At 35.1% G+C, this 18,613-nt stretch overlaps 1 protein-coding gene across 1 annotated transcript; it reads right to left on the bottom strand.

The window, feature by feature from the left end:
* Positions 1–3,334: 3,334 nt before the first annotated feature.
* Positions 3,335–17,994, bottom strand: LOC118752909 (elongation of very long chain fatty acids protein AAEL008004-like). The gene is made up of 9 exons (XM_036487756.1): positions 17,809–17,994; positions 17,553–17,696; positions 17,377–17,482; positions 16,914–17,300; positions 7,634–7,708; positions 7,316–7,506; positions 7,004–7,147; positions 4,132–4,237; positions 3,335–3,897 (listed from the first exon to the last, which is right to left on the bottom strand). Exons 1-9 carry the CDS (start codon positions 17,953–17,955, stop codon positions 3,335–3,337), a joined length of 1,863 nt encoding a protein of 620 aa, XP_036343649.1. The 5' UTR covers positions 17,956–17,994.
* Positions 17,995–18,613: the final 619 nt, after the last annotated feature.

Below are 18,613 nucleotides of genomic sequence, written 5' to 3'. Positions count from 1 at the left end.
GATTTTAATGCCAGTCAATTGACAGATCGGTTATATATCTGGAGAAATAATATATTTAAATAGACCTTTATAAAAGTTGATAACACTGACTTTTGACCGGTTTTATTATACAAATACTTCTTTGTGCAACATGAAGTTCCTGATAACTGCGAAGAATATTTTTTTTTTTGGCTTACAAACTTTTCTGCAATCTGAATTGAAGCTACTCCTACTAATGTACATGCATGTGCGTACGAGTAACCATCCATCAGTTAAACAGATATTGTAAATTCTTCCACAAATAGGTTGAAATAAAAATTCTTAAAAGAGGAGTATATACTTCAGTACTTCTACAGACAAATGCTGCAAAAGTACACTCGATTGAATTAATAAAGCATCACGGAGCACATTTTTCAATAAACGAACAAAAACAACAAAACAAAATTCGAGATAAAATCTCTATTAAAATTTAATAAGAAACTCTACTCATCTCGCTCCGGTTCAACAGAGAAGACAAACAGAAAGCTAAGTACAAGCCAGAAACGCTATGGAAACTTTACGTGTCTATGGGACGTTGCAACTCAAGGACACATACACGCATGTGACCGCTTGTGCTCTCAATCCAGGGAAAGCATTACAATCCATTGGCAATAAGATATCCTGTATCAGAGTTTCGAATCAAGCAAACAAGCAAATAAATTAATTCAATCACTGCAGTATGTGTATGTGTGCGTGTGTGTGTATCTATGGTGTTTCTATGTAGAAATGTGCCCTGCTCAGCCCATTGCCAGATACTACATGCACCTTTAAGCTACTGCAAGTGTGAAAAATTTTATTTCTTTTGTCTACGGATGCATTGTTGGTTTTGTAGACTAATTGGAATGGAATTGTTGGCTGTTTTTGTTGTAATTGCAAATTGAAAATTAGTAAGTAAATAAAATAAAGCTCGAGTAGATAAAGGTAGACAGCTTACTTACCTTAAGCCGAATTACCACTAGTAACCACCATTGTCATTAGACATTTTACTATTTAATGCCTAGTGGAAATTCAGCATAAGACTTTAAATCTGTAATCATAATGCCGAATTTCAGCTAGGCTTTGGAGTGACAAAAATGACAAAAGAAAAATGTATACATACCATTTAAAAAATGGCATATGGAAAGTGAGCTAATTATTATTATTTTAAACGTAATGACGCAGATATATTTTCAATACTCCACTTCACCATCAACATTTTTGTCACTTAATGTCCAGTGAAAATCCAATATAATGCAATTCATGAACAAAAAATTTTAAAATTAGGAAGCAAGTTTAGGGCATAGAGTAACATAAATTTAGGATTATTATTTGTTGGCATTGTCATTTGTCATTATACTTCCTTTAATCCTGGGGACATGCTTTTATCTAAACAGGCACACTCCTCCTTTGGTTAGGATGAAGTGTTTCGTATTTATGAGCCCGTTTACTTACCATGCAAATCGTTATATCCCACCTACTCAACCCAGCAAGTGGAGTCTTCGAAACTCAAATGTTCTTTATTTCATTGCTGAAGTGCTATGGGAAATCCCTAACTTCTCTTCGTGCCTTCCGATGGCAGCATGGCCTGTTATTATGCAGATTTCGTTTGCTAAGTCACCTGCTCCACATGAGGACCGTTTTTCGTTCCATTTTGGCCTTATAAGTTTCCTATTACTACAAGTGGCGAGACTTGCGATTCTATCACTAGCAGTAAGCGAGCAGTCTTCGTCCAACTTCTCGCTGCCCGGTAGGGTCAGTGCCCCGGAGACAATACCAATTGAAGAGCAGATTGCTCAGTCATCTCGTTTAAAGATCTGTGGCAGATCGCTACGGCTTTCGAGTTGCATTTGACCAAGTCAAGCACTTCCGAGTGGCGTCCCACTTTCTGATTAGAATTAGATATGGTCCTTAATTTCCTGGGTCTTTTCTAAGTCTTTGGACTGTCCATTGGTAAGCATTCCTCCACCTTCGTTGAAAGAGCGATCAAGTAAATACGATTGGATTGGAGTTTTGGTTGACGGACACCCAGAATTAACCATAAACTACCATCTCTTAATAGACTACTATCAATTCTTAAGCTCTTCTTCTTGGTTTTCTTTAATCCTAAGCGAGACCTTGTTCATATACTAAGCCGGCTTAAGACTGCTTTTATTCAACAACGAAGGCAAGTTTTGTCGGGGCTAGGTGGTTCATGCTTACCTGCTTTACCGCCATGTCAATTGTATGTGCCTTAGCCGAGAAATTGAAGTAGTAATCGGCGAGTCTGTAGGACTCTCTAAAAGTGAAAGAAGATGCCAGATGCTTTTTAAATGTCCATTTTGGAGTCATCCGAGTTGAATGGGATTTCAACAGCGTTTAGAACGTTCTTAAGCAACCGTCGGGAAAATGAATTTCGAAGTTGCTGTCGAAAATTATTCTCGTAAGATAGATATAAACATAGAAAACATAAGTGTAATGTCCAGCAGTCTCTTTAATGCCACCAAGAGCGTTGAGTAGATCCGGTTTTCGCTGCATCTGTTGCAGGTTAAAGAGATAGGATTTGGTGTCAACAGCAACCCACCATTGTAGAAGCTCACTAACTGTCGATATGAACTTCCCTACGATCAGAACGACTAAGCATAAAGTCCACAGCAGACCAGCAGCGAAAAAAGAATCCAATTTTGGGGGCTACCACGTCTAGCTGTTTTCCTTACATCTTCGATTCCCATTTATGCTCTCAACCTATTGTCGATCCAAAGAAGGATCGGTGGTTTCAATCCTACAGAAACCTTAGAGGAGTGAATAGACGTCAAACTAATAACTTTAAAGGCGCCTTTCACGTCCAGAAAGCCTGTTACCGGAAATCCAGAAAGCGTGTTAAATTCTCCCTACGATTTCATGCCACACTCGTTCAATCGATCCGCCTTCATGCTGAGCCGCCGCACTGAAGTTTTCGGAAATAAAGGCGGAGCATGATCTGTAGACTCAGAACTCCCCATCCCAAGGAGTTATTATGGCAATCGTTTGTTGTAGCATCGCTGGTATGATTCCATTCGGATCAGGAGTTTTGTACCGAGTCCTAAAAATGGCCAAAGTTTAGTTTTGTGCAGGATGAAACTCCATTTTGACTGCTTTAGGACTAGGTAGCGACATAAACTTTTAAGGTGGCAAAAACCCCTCTCGTTATCGGAGCGACCCCGTCTAATGTACAAGCGTATGCAATTGCAAGACCCCTAAATATCTGCTTACAAAATAGCCTTTAAATTCGTATTTTAATACTTAAACGCTGACAACTTTAATTTTCACAAACAAAAAAGTTTTAAAATGAAAAACTATATTAAAAATATTTAAACTATATTTAACTGCATTTCGCTTTAAGTAGACTAGACGTTGGCAATAAATGCAGCTTGCTTCTGCTAGTCGCCGTATTGCTGTATGAGTTCAATTGCTCGGCCGCTTGTGTGGCGCGTGCCTGTTGCAGCCGATCGAATTGTGTATTGTCGTCTTTCGAAGCTAAGGTGTGCGCTTGCACATTGTCCGACTGTGCAGACCGCGTTTTCGCCTGATCTGCCTCCTTCGAATTTATCTGTAGCTTTCGCTGCTGTTGCTGCTCATTGCGGGCCAACAACTTTGGTTTTCTTACGTACTCACTGTAGTAGAAATCAAAGAATAGCACAAACATGAAAACGTTTTGTGTGATCCCGACAAAGGAGATCAGCACCGGATGTTGGCAATGATTGAACACAATTGCCATCGCAAAGTGTATAACCAAATAGCCGAACTGCAGTAATTGCAATTGTGTAATGTAACGCTTCCACCAAACGGATTGTTTAGCCGGCCACACCGAAGTCACAAAATAGTAGGAGTACATAACGGTGTGAATGAGCAGATTAATAATACCCAACATAGTGCTGTGACTGCCTGTAGAAGATACAATAGTTAAAGAAAAATGAATATTAGCTCGCGTGAAATTAAATTCCGGATATGGGAGTGTTGGAAACCGGAAGCGCTAAACTTCGTATTCGGTGCGATTCGTGCGATAGAATCTTCGTATTCTTTACTTTTAATGACATTTTGCTGTCTTCCGTTATTCACACACAACACTTCACTTTTGCATTTCTATCAATGTTTACTTGTTGCTATCAAAAAAGTTACCTGCCAAGAAAGCCACGAAAACGTAAACACCGAAAATCATGCCGGCGTGATGGTAAACATGCAGAAAGGTGATTTGATTGTTCTTCTTGCGCAACACAAAGAAAATCTGTAAAAATAAAAAAGAGGATGATATAAAGGTATTAGTGTGAAAACAATACAAAATAGAACAAAGTACATATATACATATGTGTACATTAGGGTGGTCCAAAAATGCATATAAAAATTAAAGTCGTAATTTTTATGCGCTCACCCCCTAGGATTGTTCTATACCGAAAAAATATACCTCTATTTTTTATTTTGAAATCAAAAAATATCTAGAGGTTGCTCAAGGCGCTCAAAGTTTTCCATGTATTTTATATGGGGGAAAAACGACTTTTCGTAGAAATGGAATAGAATATTTTCGATCGGGAAAACTCTGTTCTTCTCCAGAAGCCTTTCAGTAACAATACCCAATAGTATTAAAATTCGGACTTTACTTGTTTTGGAACACCCTAGTGCATATACATACATATGTACCTGAGCGAGCGGTTGTGCATTTTAGCAGGTCAAAGTGCGCTATGAATTGGGCTGAAAGTTTTAGCAACATTATTGTTACAACAAAACTCATAAACTGATAAGCTTTAATGGCTTGACCTTCAACTAAGCTCTTTCTAAATACACTCAAGTCATTTGATGCTACCTGGGATAACGTCGATTGGAAATTGAATTTTGTTTACTGATAGTAACCAAACTGACAGCGGAAATTCACCTACAAAGCAACAAAAGGAACATTTAATTATAGATTCTGCTGAACTCTTGAATTGAACATCGACTACGCGTCCTAATACATCTTGCGCTTTGACTATTGTAGTGCCTTTGTAGCTGAGCTGAACCAACGACAAGTAGGCAACACTGGTAAAATGGCATACTAAATATAAACGGAGAAACATCCTATTCCTATTCTAAATGTCTAGGCGGCCTTCAAATTCATAACCAAAATTTTTACAACTTCAACACCAAAAATATATAAACGGCATGGCTAAGTCATTGCAGCTGCGACTCGGCACTATTCAAAAAATAAAAATCCTTAGTAATGTTAAGTGGCTCATGTCTTACTAACTTACTTTAGTAAACCTTACTATTTACTTTTGCAAAGTGACATTCCTCAACATCTCGGTCATTTACGCCCACGTCCCGACGGAAGAAATTACGAGAAAATTAAAGGCATCTCATGGAGAAAACTACCGATACAGGTAAGTGGGCAAAGTCAAATGGACTTAGCCGGCCGACTCCACCAGAAGTAAAAACTAGAAACCAAATCGTCCAGGCTGTCATAGACCAAAGTCACGTTACCCGTGTTTTAGACACGCGAATGATCTGAGGACCAATCAATGAGGCGGACGTGGTATGTAAACAAATCTTACAAGAGGCAAGATACGCACACGCCTCTGAAATAAGTGCGTTCAATAAGACAGAAAAAACTCAACGTTAAAAAGCTCTCATCATCGCAGACAGCAAGCATATTCTCACATCAGCTCTCTGACTGGCATTTTCAAGCCTTGGGACCTCATTCCTTTTCCATACCGTACCGCCCACGGAGAGCTAGTTGGATTTGTGGGGGACCAATATACGGAGCTGAAGAGAGATGCGTTAAGTATTTTCCATAATAATACGTGAGGAACAGATTGAAATGCTTACCGAAAGAAAGAACGCCCAACATTTTTTTTAGGAAGTTAGGCGACTTACGGAAAGTTTTAAGACCAAATCGAAATAATCACGGCGATCTAGTAAATTAGATATAGGTCGATAGGGTAGATTTTTTTTGCATAAGAAATCGTAAGATTTTTCTGAAATTAATGAAAATATTTTTAACCGACTTTAAAAACAGGAGGAGCTTATCAATTTGTTCCCGTGTCATCGCATAACATTGGACCACGTTAACCGATTTCTATAATTTTTTTTTTAAAGGAGTGGTCTCATGCTAATTTAGTTTAGATCCGATCATTGGGCTATGAAGAAATTAATATTATAGTTTTATACCGTCGTTTAAAGTATAAAACCGCGTATCGTCGTGCTGCAAAACCGCGTAACTGTAATTTTTTGCCGAAAATTGGATTTTCTCACCGAAGCTCTTGGCTCAAGCCTTATCCATTCACTCTGAAATATACAAGCCTTAAATGCGATTGCCTTAAAAGAGAGAGAACCATTTTGAAATCTTGATACGTGGTTTTCCACTTTAAACGACTATATTGGAATTGAAGTCGGTTTTGCTTTTTGTTTAAGAATTACTTGTTTTTTCACAATTTTATTTTCTAACTAAAAAAACTACTGTTACATTTGTTTTTGTATATCCGGAACTGATTTTGCTTACTTTGTTTCGCAATTATCAACATTTTTTTTAATTCCAAAGTTGGTCTTTCGAATGTATTTATGGACACTGTTGGCCTTTGAGCAAAGAGCAAAAGTACTTTTGATTTTGATTAGCAGGAAATATGCATACATTTGTTTGTAGAGGTGCGTAAAAAACATCGGTGCTGTAACACAGCAGATGTGATATAACAACTTTAACTATTGCTTTTTTTTATTAGAATTTCCAATGCTTCTTATAATTATATTATTTTTGTTCCCATAATGAAGGATTTCTTTTGTTTATGCACTCCACATTTTCCACTCAATCTAGCCTTGACTATAAAAATTGTAAACAACACATTCAACTCTCAGCGGCACATAAATTCTAATTTTAAGTAATCTATCAACTTTCTTCGCGGTCACAGTGCACTTTTTTCACTCACAGCCCTCACTCTACCCCCCCTTCTTTCGTTATCCACCCATCCCCCTGGCCACTTTCCACCACAAATGCTTAACTGCTATAGTCTTTCAGTGATTGGCTTACCGTGTCAAGTAAATCCAAGTACTTTGTAATGTAATAAGCATAGGAAAGATAAATTAATTTCCACATCCATGGCTCTGTGTTGGTGGGGTCAATCGGCTGACATGTTAAGCTGAACTCTTTGCGTAAATACGAGTTTGGTATGCCCTATGAAGACAACAACAACAAAAAGACATTGAAAATAGCAGTAAGTAAATCAAACAAAAAAAAAAGTTGACTAAATAAAAAACGGAAGCCATTAACAAAATTAAAACTGCTACCAAGTAAATAAAGTTAAAAAAAAAGTATTCCAATCACACGTAATTACGTACTTACCCATACGAATATAATGAAATTGGCTATCACTTGTATCGCATTATATACGCGCATCACATTTTTCAAGTCGAATGCCTTCCGTTTTTCCATCCATTTGGGACCATAATGCAAAACAAAGGCTAAATAGGCAGCAATAACGCCGAAGACGGGAAATGGCGAGCCCACAAGCGGTAAATGTTGCACACGAGGATCTGCAAAGCAAAACGCAGGAATATAGAGGTTTCCCTTTATTGAAATCAAAGAATAAGGTACTCAAAAAACTACTTTTTATTTAAAGTTTAATTTCAGTTTTCTCTTAAAGTCCTTGTCCTTACATACCCCTGTGCTCCTCGAAAATGCCATGCAATAGTTGATATATATATTTTGTTATGTAAGCCATATTTTGTATAGATTTCCAGCAAATTTAATTTATTTTTGCTCTGTCTGCTCTACTCCTTTTACGGCCTCGCACTGCCACACAGGCTAGTTGTTTCTATAGGTTCCCCAGCTTTTTTGTTCAGCATAGGATCACTTTCGTGTGCGGAATGGAAATTTTCGATTCAATTATGAAGCATGGCTGGCTGGTTGTGAAATGAAGAAAGTTGTAATTGTTCGCGATTGTCAAGGTGTTCAGTGTCGCCTCAACATTGGAAATGAACCTTTGTATAAAAGAAAATAAAATTGGAATTGAACTTTCTACAAGCGTTTAATTCGTGTGGCCTCAATAGTAAATGTTGCATAATTAATTTATTTAGCATTTACAGCTCTGTCAGCGTACTACTCGATTGCGCACGAGTACATACATTGTTGTGCGCTTACAGTGGTGGCCGTATAATCGGAAACGCTATTAGCTTTATCAAATAAGTGGATAGTAATGCACTTGTTTATGTTTTTAAATGTAACTGAATTTTTAAACTGATACGAGTAATATTAATTTTTATTTGTAAAGCATTATTGCTATGAGTACATACACGTTTTATTCACTAATCATATTTCAAAAAAATAAAATAAAACATCACTAGTAACTACTCGATATGATTCGAATACGTTGTATGCGTAGGTCACGCCCACCCAAGCTTATCTAAAGCAAGGTAAAAATAAGGCAAACTACACTCAACTATTTTTTCAAAGCGTAAGGTCTGATTATGGCAACTTAACGTAGCTTAGAGGCTGTCACTTAAAAATTCTCTTAATTGGACATTGCTTATATTTGGACATGAGAAACTAAACGTAACTTAATGCGCGACAACAAAGTCTGTTTCATTTTGATTTTCTAGGTTCTAAGTCATGTTAGTTAAGTTGCCATAATCAGACCTTTAGGCATTCAGAAATTATGTCACACTTTGAAAAACGGATTTTCTTTTAAACTATAAACAGAACCAAATCGCTGAGCGAACTTTGTCTGAAGAAAGTTCGCTGTTAAAATGAATGAAAACACACTGCAGTATATGTATGAGATTGTACAATTCGGAAGTGACAACGTAATTCGCCTAACGAAATTCGGCGAGAATATATGGATTTATTTTTAATTTTTCTGCTGCCGGCGATCACAAAAGCCCTTTTTCACTTGCCTAGCATATAATTATTAGGAAGAAGCTGAATGAGAAAATTTGGGGACTCATCTTCTCGCTTTTAATTTTTATATTTTTTATTTGTCATTCAGCTGATGCGAATTTCATTTCGGTGCTTGTTTACTGGGCAAAATGTTGCAACGAATATCATCCAACGGTATCGCGGCGTCCATCAAAATTCACTCAGCGATTTAGTTCTGTTTGTTTACTTTTTAACCGACTTCCAAAAAAGGAGGAGGTTATCAGTTCGTCGGAATATTTTTATACCCGAGCGCACTTGTGCACAAGGGTATATTAATTTTGTTCACATAACGGTTGTTTGTAACAGCCAAAACGAATCGAGATAGATATAGACAAATGTATACATAAATGCTCAGAATGAAAAAATAAATCGATTAAGCCATGTCTGTCTGTCCGTCTGTCCGTCCGTCCGTGTACACGATAACTCAAGCAAAAATTGAGATATCTCAACGAAATTTGGTATGTAGGTTTCCCTTAATCCAAGGTAGGCTGGTATTGAAAATGGGCGAAATCGGACTGTAACCACGCCCACTTCCCATATAACGGTAATTTCCAGAAATACGAAAACTGCGATATTTTAGTAACTACTGAAGATAATTCACTCAAAATTGATATTTGCAACGATTTTTAGACGAAAAATAAGAATATTATAAATATTTGGAAAATGGGCGTAGCCACGCCCACTTATGGTTACATGTGTATATCTTAGGAAATACAAAATCTTCGATAAATCAGTAAATATTGAAGCTAATTTATTCAAAATTGATGCTTGCAACAATTCTTTACCAAGAAATACTTTTATGGTAAAATTTTGGAAAATGGGCGGGGCACCGCCCACTTATGATCACATATATGTATCTCGGTAACCGTTCTACCAATTTGTACCAAACTCGGTATGGTTATTGTGCTTGCTACATAAAAGAAAACCGTTGAAAATTGTTGAAATCGGACTAAAATTACGGCCGCTTTTCATATAACGGTAAATTTCAGAAATGCTTGAAACTGCAATATTTCGAAATTTAAGGACGCTAATTTACTCAAAATTGATACACCCCGGCTTACCATCTAGCGGTAGGTTTCGAAAAGGTGAAAAAACATATATTTAATATTTGCGGCGGGTATTTAATGTTCGGCTCCGCTCGAACTTAGACTTTCTTACTTGTTTTTTGTTGGGTTGACGGTGTAATTGAACGGGCGTGCGGTATAGCTTTACGGAAAGTTGGTTAAGTGCCTTTATAAATGCATGTGTACATAAATAAAAAAAAAACTATATATAAATCGATTTAAACACAGTTTTGGATTTCAAGGACCTATGAAAAATTTAGCTATACATTTTTTTGTACGACATATGTATAAATCTCTTAACTCTTACTGAAGGGATTTTTGTCCCTCAATTTGAAATAGTTCCATCTGAGTTTAATTAAAAATATTTTAGACAATTTTAGAGTTAAAAGAATAACAGAAATGCTAATCAAAGAATTTTCTATCGAATTGAGCTAAGCTAAAAAAAACGTACACCACGAGAAGCTAACCGCCTAATTTATTTTTTTTTGGAAGTCAGTTGAATAAATTAATAACTTTTCAGCATGTTTTGAAATTTGAGCTGAAGTTACAAACTCTTATATTTTACATTTTCATATATGTATGTGATGGGCACCTTAATGTACAGTTTAATGAAAATAAGTAGCAGATGAACATACGTACATTATTGTTAAAAAAAAAAATTAACATCAGTGTCACTATGTGTTTCATAAGGGCAAGTATTTCCAGGTGAAACCTTAATGCTGACAGTAGACAACGGTTGAGGCAACGTGTTGTTTAATACACACAGCAAGCAGCAAGCGTACGTAGATGTAACCATTGCGGCAACCTCAGTAGTGTGTGCTATTGGGCATACGGAAGAAAACGTTTTTTACTTATGCCAAAACGCCTTTTCTCCGAAATTTTTTGCAATAAACTAAGTCAATAAAAGTAACTCACAACGATACAAACGAGGCAACCGATACGGCGAGGCCAATTCATACAAGTGGTGTTAGCGGAGCAGCTGATTTCAAGGCGAATCGCGCTGATTGTCAAAATTATATGTTTGTTGTAAATTTTTTTCTTTGTGAATGTCATCATGCGTATAGTATGTTAGTGTCATTTTTTGGTATAAATTCGCTTTGCGATACGGCAACCAACACAAAATATCAAAATAACGGTTGCGGAAACACGATTTTTTTTTTAGCAACAATGCTGCACACCATGTCATAGTTGCTTCAACGGATGCCGCGTGTGTATTCAGCATTATATTGTTTACATGTTTACATTTGTTTTTTTACTTTTTAGACACTTAGGCATTCGCGCTAGGTTGAATGCATTACTTTAACAACAAGTACTAAGCTTTAGAAATAATATTAATTCAAATTGAACATTTTCATCAGCAATACATATCTTATTTAATATCTAATAATACTAATATCGTCGCTCGAATAAAGAAACAGTGTAAATGCCACATACACTATTATTCGATAATTGCACCATTGTATAGACAATCCTTTAATCTATTAGATAAATCTTTAGTTTTCTTAAATATCTCTTTGGCTCACTAATTTATTCCTGAAAAACTAAATTGTATTTGTATGGTTTGTAATGGTTTATAAAAACTTCCAATTCGTTTTTCTCAAATCTATACTTTTCATGTTACACTATTTCATTATTCCAGCGACGATATAACAAACAAAAATAAAAATTTATCAAACTTCACATCAACAGTCAATATCTCTAAAATAAGGAAAAATTTTTTGTTAAAAATCCACAGCTAAATATGTATATATTTAAAAATTGAAAGACAACAGAAGCAGAGCTTAATTTTTTTTTTTTTTTTTTTTGTTTTTCTTATAACGCTCATTATTCACTTTTTTACGTTAGCTGTAATTTTTGCATTTCATTTATTCCGTGCTGCATTCATACAAATTCACGAGTTACTGAACCTTTTACGCATTACTTGTTTTTTACCTCACTAGGCTATTGACGTGGAGAATTAAAAGCTTCGCCGACCTATGTAAATTCATACGGAATTTCTATTAGCATATTAAGAGATACACTGTGGAAAATAATTTCAAATTCAGCGGCAATTATTTAGGTTCACTCAACAACAATTCATACATACTCGCATATGCTATATAAAAGTATGTATAAATGTACATTAGCCCTATGATTTTTTTCCAAAAATTTTATAAAGTTTTTAACAATCATACTACTTTTTGCCCATATAATACCGCATATAAGAAAAAAACAGCAAATACAATTTCCACATATATGAAAAACCACAAGGAGAAGCTCCACATATTAGAAAAAACACATAAATAATTACTTTTCCGATTCTTTCGCTATAAGCTCCGGATGATTTATGAAATATATAATACAATTTGGATATCAGGTTACAGTTTGTAAATGAGGTTTACGGAAGCTTCATGGAAGTTCTTTTCGAAGAGGGTTGCTTGAAATTTAAAATTTTTTAACACTTTGGTACTTATCATAGTTTCTGTGATTATTTTGGCACTTAGCAATTTTACGTATCGATGCACAGAAATGGTTTAAATTAAAATAGGTAGGCCGATCTTTTAGAAAACGATGCGTTTTTAATCATTTTTTCTTCATCCATCAAAATATATATATTTTTTTTTAAGAAGAAGAGGACTTATCAACTTTTCACTCTTAGTTCGCGATATGTCGTTTTAAAAAGTAAAATAAAATAGTTTTGTAAAAGTAGCAAATTTCGCTGCTTTTTACTAGGAGTGGATCTAGCTAATATTGTACTGGTTCGTTTTTGGCGATAAATATTTTATAATTAACTAGAAATTTGGTTCAGGGACATGCTTGCCTACATATGAGTATAAATGTATGTGACGATTTATTAGTAATTGTTAAAAAATATATGTCTCTACATTGTTGCTTAAGTACATAATACGGTGTTTACAAGAGGCGCTTTTACAGGAAACTTTTAGTTGAAAGCAACAATCGCCTGGTGTGAACGGCCTTTCAACTAAACGCTGCCAATGAAGTTAGAGTGCAGCCAACTTTTGATTCAACTAATCGCCTCTAAAGTTGCCTGGAAAATCGTCTCATGTGAACGACTTTTAAGAAACATTCCCTTTCATATGAATTTCCAATTTAAGCAGGAATAAAATGCAAATTAGTTTTGTAATTTTTGATTCTGTTGCGATAAACAGTTCATTAGTCGAACTAGAGAATGTACACAAAGTGTGTTCTCCGAAGAGCACAACTTTTTTACTCCTATGTATGTGAATTAGGGTGGTCTAAAAATGTATGTGCAAAAGAAAAGGTCGGATTTTTTATGCTCTCACCCCTTAGGATTGTTCTATACCCCAAAAAAACAATATACTCTTATTTTTTTATTTTAAATTAAAAAATATTTCGAGGTCACTCAATGCGCTCCGAGTTTTCCTTGTATTTTATATGGGGAAAAAATGGTTAGATACACAATTTGGTATTGTTATTTGAAGTCTCCTGCAGAGAACCGGAGTTTTCTGATCGAAAAAAATAGGTTTTCAAGAATTCCATGCCATGTCTGCGAGAAGTTGTTTTTTCCCATATAAAATACATAGAAAACTTTGAGCGCTTTGAGCGACCTATAAATATTTCAAACTAAAAAAATTGCGGTATATTTTTTCGATATAGAACAATCCTAAGGGGTGAAAGCATTAAAATTCCGACTTTACTTATTTGGGATCACCCTAATGTGGATACATACATAGGTATGTAGTAGTGTTAGGCAGTTTCGATACCAAAAGTACTCAGAACTCGATTCACAAAAGGATCGACAGAACCCGATTTTTAAAAAGTATTAAAGATACTGATTACTCCAAGGTACTCAGTACTCACAAAAAAAAAAAAATCGAACGTACCCAGAACTTAAAAGAACTTGAAAGTACTCAGTACTTAAAAATACTCTGTTCCAATCACCACTTTGATGCATGCACTCAGATTCGATTCAAAGTACTCAGTATTAAGTGACGAATAGATACTTAAAAGTACTGAGTTTTATTTATATTTTCCGGTATTCAGACTTACAGATTCTTTGTACAAAGATTTTGTCTGAGAGGACCCCTAGTGAAGTTTTAGGGCAAATTATTTTCTAGAAGATTTTAACCCTCTAGCGACCTTCAAAATGCCATTTTATTCGGACTTTCTAAAAATAGGGTCAAAGCGACCCTTTTTTGAGGGATATAACGGGTTAAAATGTTCTATAAAATTATTCCTCGTAAAATTTTACTATATGGTTCGAAACAACATATTTCTCTCCGATATGTCTCTTTTTTTAATTTATTCTAAAGACACTTAGCCAAAATATTGCAAATTTAAAATGGTCATAGCAAAGAAATTTGACCAAAGAATGTAAAACGATTTTGAGGTTTTGCTATACGGATCTTGATATTTCATCCAGAGTTGGAATCATTCCGCCCCAGACAATGACCCTCAAATTGTTGCACAGTGTTATCGGAACTGATGAAAATTTTATAAATAAAACTTGATTTTGAAAGCAGGTCTGATGAGCTTCACAAAAAATGTCTACCCTTCTGTTACATTAAGAAAACTTTACACTTAATATATTAAGGTCACGAAAAGGCCTTTTAAAAAAGGTAGCAACCCTCTCTGAATACCTCATATTGTGATACAATTTCAGTCACCCAATTCCCTTAATTCGAGTTGAATTTGACTTGTTAAAGAGGCGGCTACCCTCCTACTTGAAGTTTTAAAATAAAACCATTTCAGAACCATTTCGAAATAATTCATTTATTATAAAACTATACTTTTTCGGGACTTAAGTCGCTGTGAGCCTTTTTTTAATTTTTTTTTATTCATCTTAAGGCCCGGCCACACAGAAAGCGGTCTGTCGAGCTGGGAAGCGATCCAGCGGTTGTCGCGGCGGTCTGCGATATGGGGACGTTACACAGAACGCGATATTTTTGTGTGAGCGGTAACTGTTTTTCTTCAGAGATTATATACGTGTATAGTATGTTTTCATATTAGTTTTTATTTGATATTGTTTAATATTTATGAACCAGTGAGATATGTACGATTTCCCGAAGAATTTTTGGCGCTGAATTTGCATACGGACTCAGAATTTTTTTAACATGTGAGGTTTTTTAGATATCCTAAACTAAAAACGCAAGCGCAAAAATAGTATTTTTCGTATACTTTGATATATACTTATATACTTTTAAATACTTATTTGAAGAAATGTGTTTACGGTTCTACATAACCGTAAATGTGTAAAAAAAAACTTTTTTTCGCACTTTTAGATTAGGTTATCTCAAAAATCTGACATAGATTCGGATACAACGTCTAAAATTCTACAAGAAATCACATACCACAAGATATCTTTTCATTTTGAATTGAAGCTAACACACACAAAATCTGTCATTTTTTACAGACGGATTACTCGTCGTCGCGACAAAGACTAGCGGGAGGCGGTAGACCGCATTCAGTGTGACAGAGATGGTACAAAACTGAATAGTACAACTATATCGCCTGACCGCTTCGGTCGGATATCACTTTCTACCGCGACATACCGCTTTCTGTGTGGACGAGTCTTTAAACTTAGTGTTCCACAGTCATAGTCGTAAGTTAAAGCTCATTATTGCTAAAATAAAGTTTTAAGTTTAGAATAGATTTTTAAGTTGTGTCAATCATAGACATCTTAGAAACAGCTTTTTGATAAGATAAGAGAAAAGAGCTATCCATATGAAGAGAAAAAATTTACTCGGCAATATAAAGAAATATGAGTACTTTAATTAGTCCACCCTGTGCCTGCTGCAGGATGGCGCATTTAGCAAGCCGGGAAGACGTGGGTTCAAATCCCACTTTTTTTTTTGTTCTTTTAATTATTATTTAATTTTTAAATGTAATTATATTTGTTGTGACCCTTTTAACTAAAATTTAATTCCAAAAAAATTGATTAACTTGAAATAATTATGTGAAATGCCATAAACAAAAAAAGATAATAAAATAAAATTTAATAAAATGAAGTAATGTTAATATTAAAAAATATATATAATAAAAAAACTGGAATCGCTCGGAGTGGGGACCGAACCTGGGTGCTATTGCATTTACCACTTCAACAACAAAACCAAACATATAACCTTATTTTAGCATTTTAAAGCCGCGTTCTCCTCATTTTAGAATTAAAATTCTGTTTTTGCTATAAAATGCATTTTAAGTTGACTTTGAAGAAGTTAAAATGGTGATTACAATAAAGCACAATTTTAATCGTGAGAACCTTTTTCTGACGTCTCTATGATTACGGGCCAGTATTTTTACATACAAAAACAAATCGGCACTGTTTTTCCGTCGGAATTATCTTCTGTATTTAAAGACTTCCTAAAAAATATTTCTGAAAACTATTAAGATTTACGTACATAGATAAGCTGGACGAATTTTAAAAAATACCTCCAAAAATATAGTTTCTTATATATAATCCTAGTTTTTAAAAACATTTTGTTTTTTTATCACACCAGATGATATCAACGGAATCAAAAAATTAGACTTTTAAGTAAATCTTAATATTTTCCTGAAATATTTTTGCAAAGGTTTGTAAATATAATATTTACACGCAACTTTTTTGTGAGGTTTTGACTACGCCAAGTTTTTACTTGTTTACTGAAAACGCTTTCGTCTATATATTTGATTAGTTTAATTTAACTAGGTTATAAATAAATGAACTTCACTTCCTTTTAAAGTTAATAATTTTTTGAGTTTATAGTTTGTGTAATACCAAACTCGAATAAGTTTTCATTAATATTTCTTAATTATATACTAAGTATACATGTGTACATATCGCTAGTTTTGTTTGTAGTCTCATTGATATCTCGCTCGCAAATCACGACCAGCACTCTCCAACATTTGTTTGCTTAATTGGGCATAAATCAAAAAGTTCCAGTCAATCTAGAAACTAACACTCAAAGTGTGTATAAGTACTGCTTAGCTCTTTTGTTAGTGTACTTTAGCTACATTCAACGTACTCGAGGAGCCACTAGAAGAAACACCTGCAACAGAGTGGCAAACTGCTGAATGAAGCTGCTGCTGTTGTTTGCTGTTTCTCATGGTTTTCTTTTCGCTTAGTTTGCGCACATAAGTTTTGTAGTAAAAATCGCAGAAGAGTATGAGCATAAAGAAATTTTGCAGGAATGCTACCCATATCCAAAACAAGTCCAGACCACACCAATTATTCAGTATTGGCAGGGATAATTGAATAGTTAATGAGCAGAATTGCAATATCTGCAGCAGAGTGAGTGTTCGCTTCCATGGCGTTATGTCCGCTTTCCACTTCATGGTGGCCATCAAATAATAACTGTACATACAGACGTGTATGAAGGAATTGATGATGCCGGTGAAGGTGAAGTGTGCAGCTGAAGCCAAGAATGGAAATGTTTTTTAAGTTTTGTTTTTGTTTTTTTTTGGGAATTTTGCATTTTTAAATCTTACCAAAACTTAAAGTGCAATAAACCCAAACGGCGAACACCATAATTGTGTGATGATACACATGGAGGAATGTAATTTGTCTGTTCTTTTTTCGAAGCAAGAAAAATAACTGTAAGTTAAAATAGAAATTTAGAATTGAAACTGTTCGCTAAATCCCTTATATGTAGTTCCCAACTCACTGTGTCCAATAGATCCATGTATTTGGAAATGTAATAAAGATATGCAGGTATGAGCAAGGCCATCATTTCAGGGCTCGTATCCTTTGGGTCATATCGTTGGCAGGAGACATTAAAGTAGGGTTTCAGATATGAAGCACGAAGAGACTAGAAGTAGAAGTAAAATTAACATACATATTTAAAATTCTTCAGACTGTCACTTTTATGATAATTGTTTTTTATGTTGAATTTGAAAATTTATCGCAAATATTAAACTTACCGCCGTAAATATGTATGCATTAAGCGCCACCTGAATAAGATTATATATCTGTATTAAGGGCTTTACATTAAATGGCTTTCTGTCTTCCATAAATTTAGGCCCCCACTTCATTACGATGAACAGGTAGACTGCTAAAACCGCAAACATTGGCCATGGAGGACCCAGAAGGGGCAATGAAGAAGTGCGAAGATCTAAAATAAAAACAAAAATATTTGTGATGGTTATTTTTTGACCTGGTAACAATTTATATTTAAAAAATTTTATTGTGCTAAGGCCGCTTTTAATTAAAAATTTTGTCAAAAAACAACAATAATTTACATGAGGTAGAAGTTATAGCTTATATTTCAAATATTTTTTTAATAAATTTTAACCAAAACATGTAATTTTGTGAAAAGAACTTTTATTTTAAGGTATACATGTAAACCGTGCGGACCTATAATGGAGCGGGTACCTATAAATGGCTTACAACCTTTTGCATATTAAAGCTGTAGGATAAACGTAAACTTCAGCTGATGTGTGAAGGTACTGTCGTTCACCGTGGGGAAGAGCGTATCGCCACAATTTGTATTAAAGCGAGGCTCTCTAACAACTCTTTCATTTGCTCTCACTCCACGGTGGAAGGGATGGGCAAACGCAGCTCATAGTATTTCTGCTGGCGTTATTAAAATTCTAAGTGACAAATTCTCCTAGCAATGGGTTGTGCGCTGGGTTTGGGACCCGCCACGTAAAAACCACTTCCGGTGAAGAACCAACACGAAGCCTGGGACTACAGTTTGATAGCGTGCAGCTCGAATATCCGGATCTT

This window comes from Rhagoletis pomonella, unplaced genomic scaffold, assembly GCF_013731165.1.
Source record: "Rhagoletis pomonella isolate Grant_MI unplaced genomic scaffold, Rhpom_1.0 Rhpom_scaffold_00002, whole genome shotgun sequence".
In the NCBI taxonomy this organism is placed as follows: Eukaryota; Metazoa; Arthropoda; class Insecta; order Diptera; family Tephritidae; genus Rhagoletis; species Rhagoletis pomonella.
The sequence above is the reverse complement of the archived record's forward strand: the minus strand, read 5'-3'. Positions and strand labels throughout refer to the sequence as shown.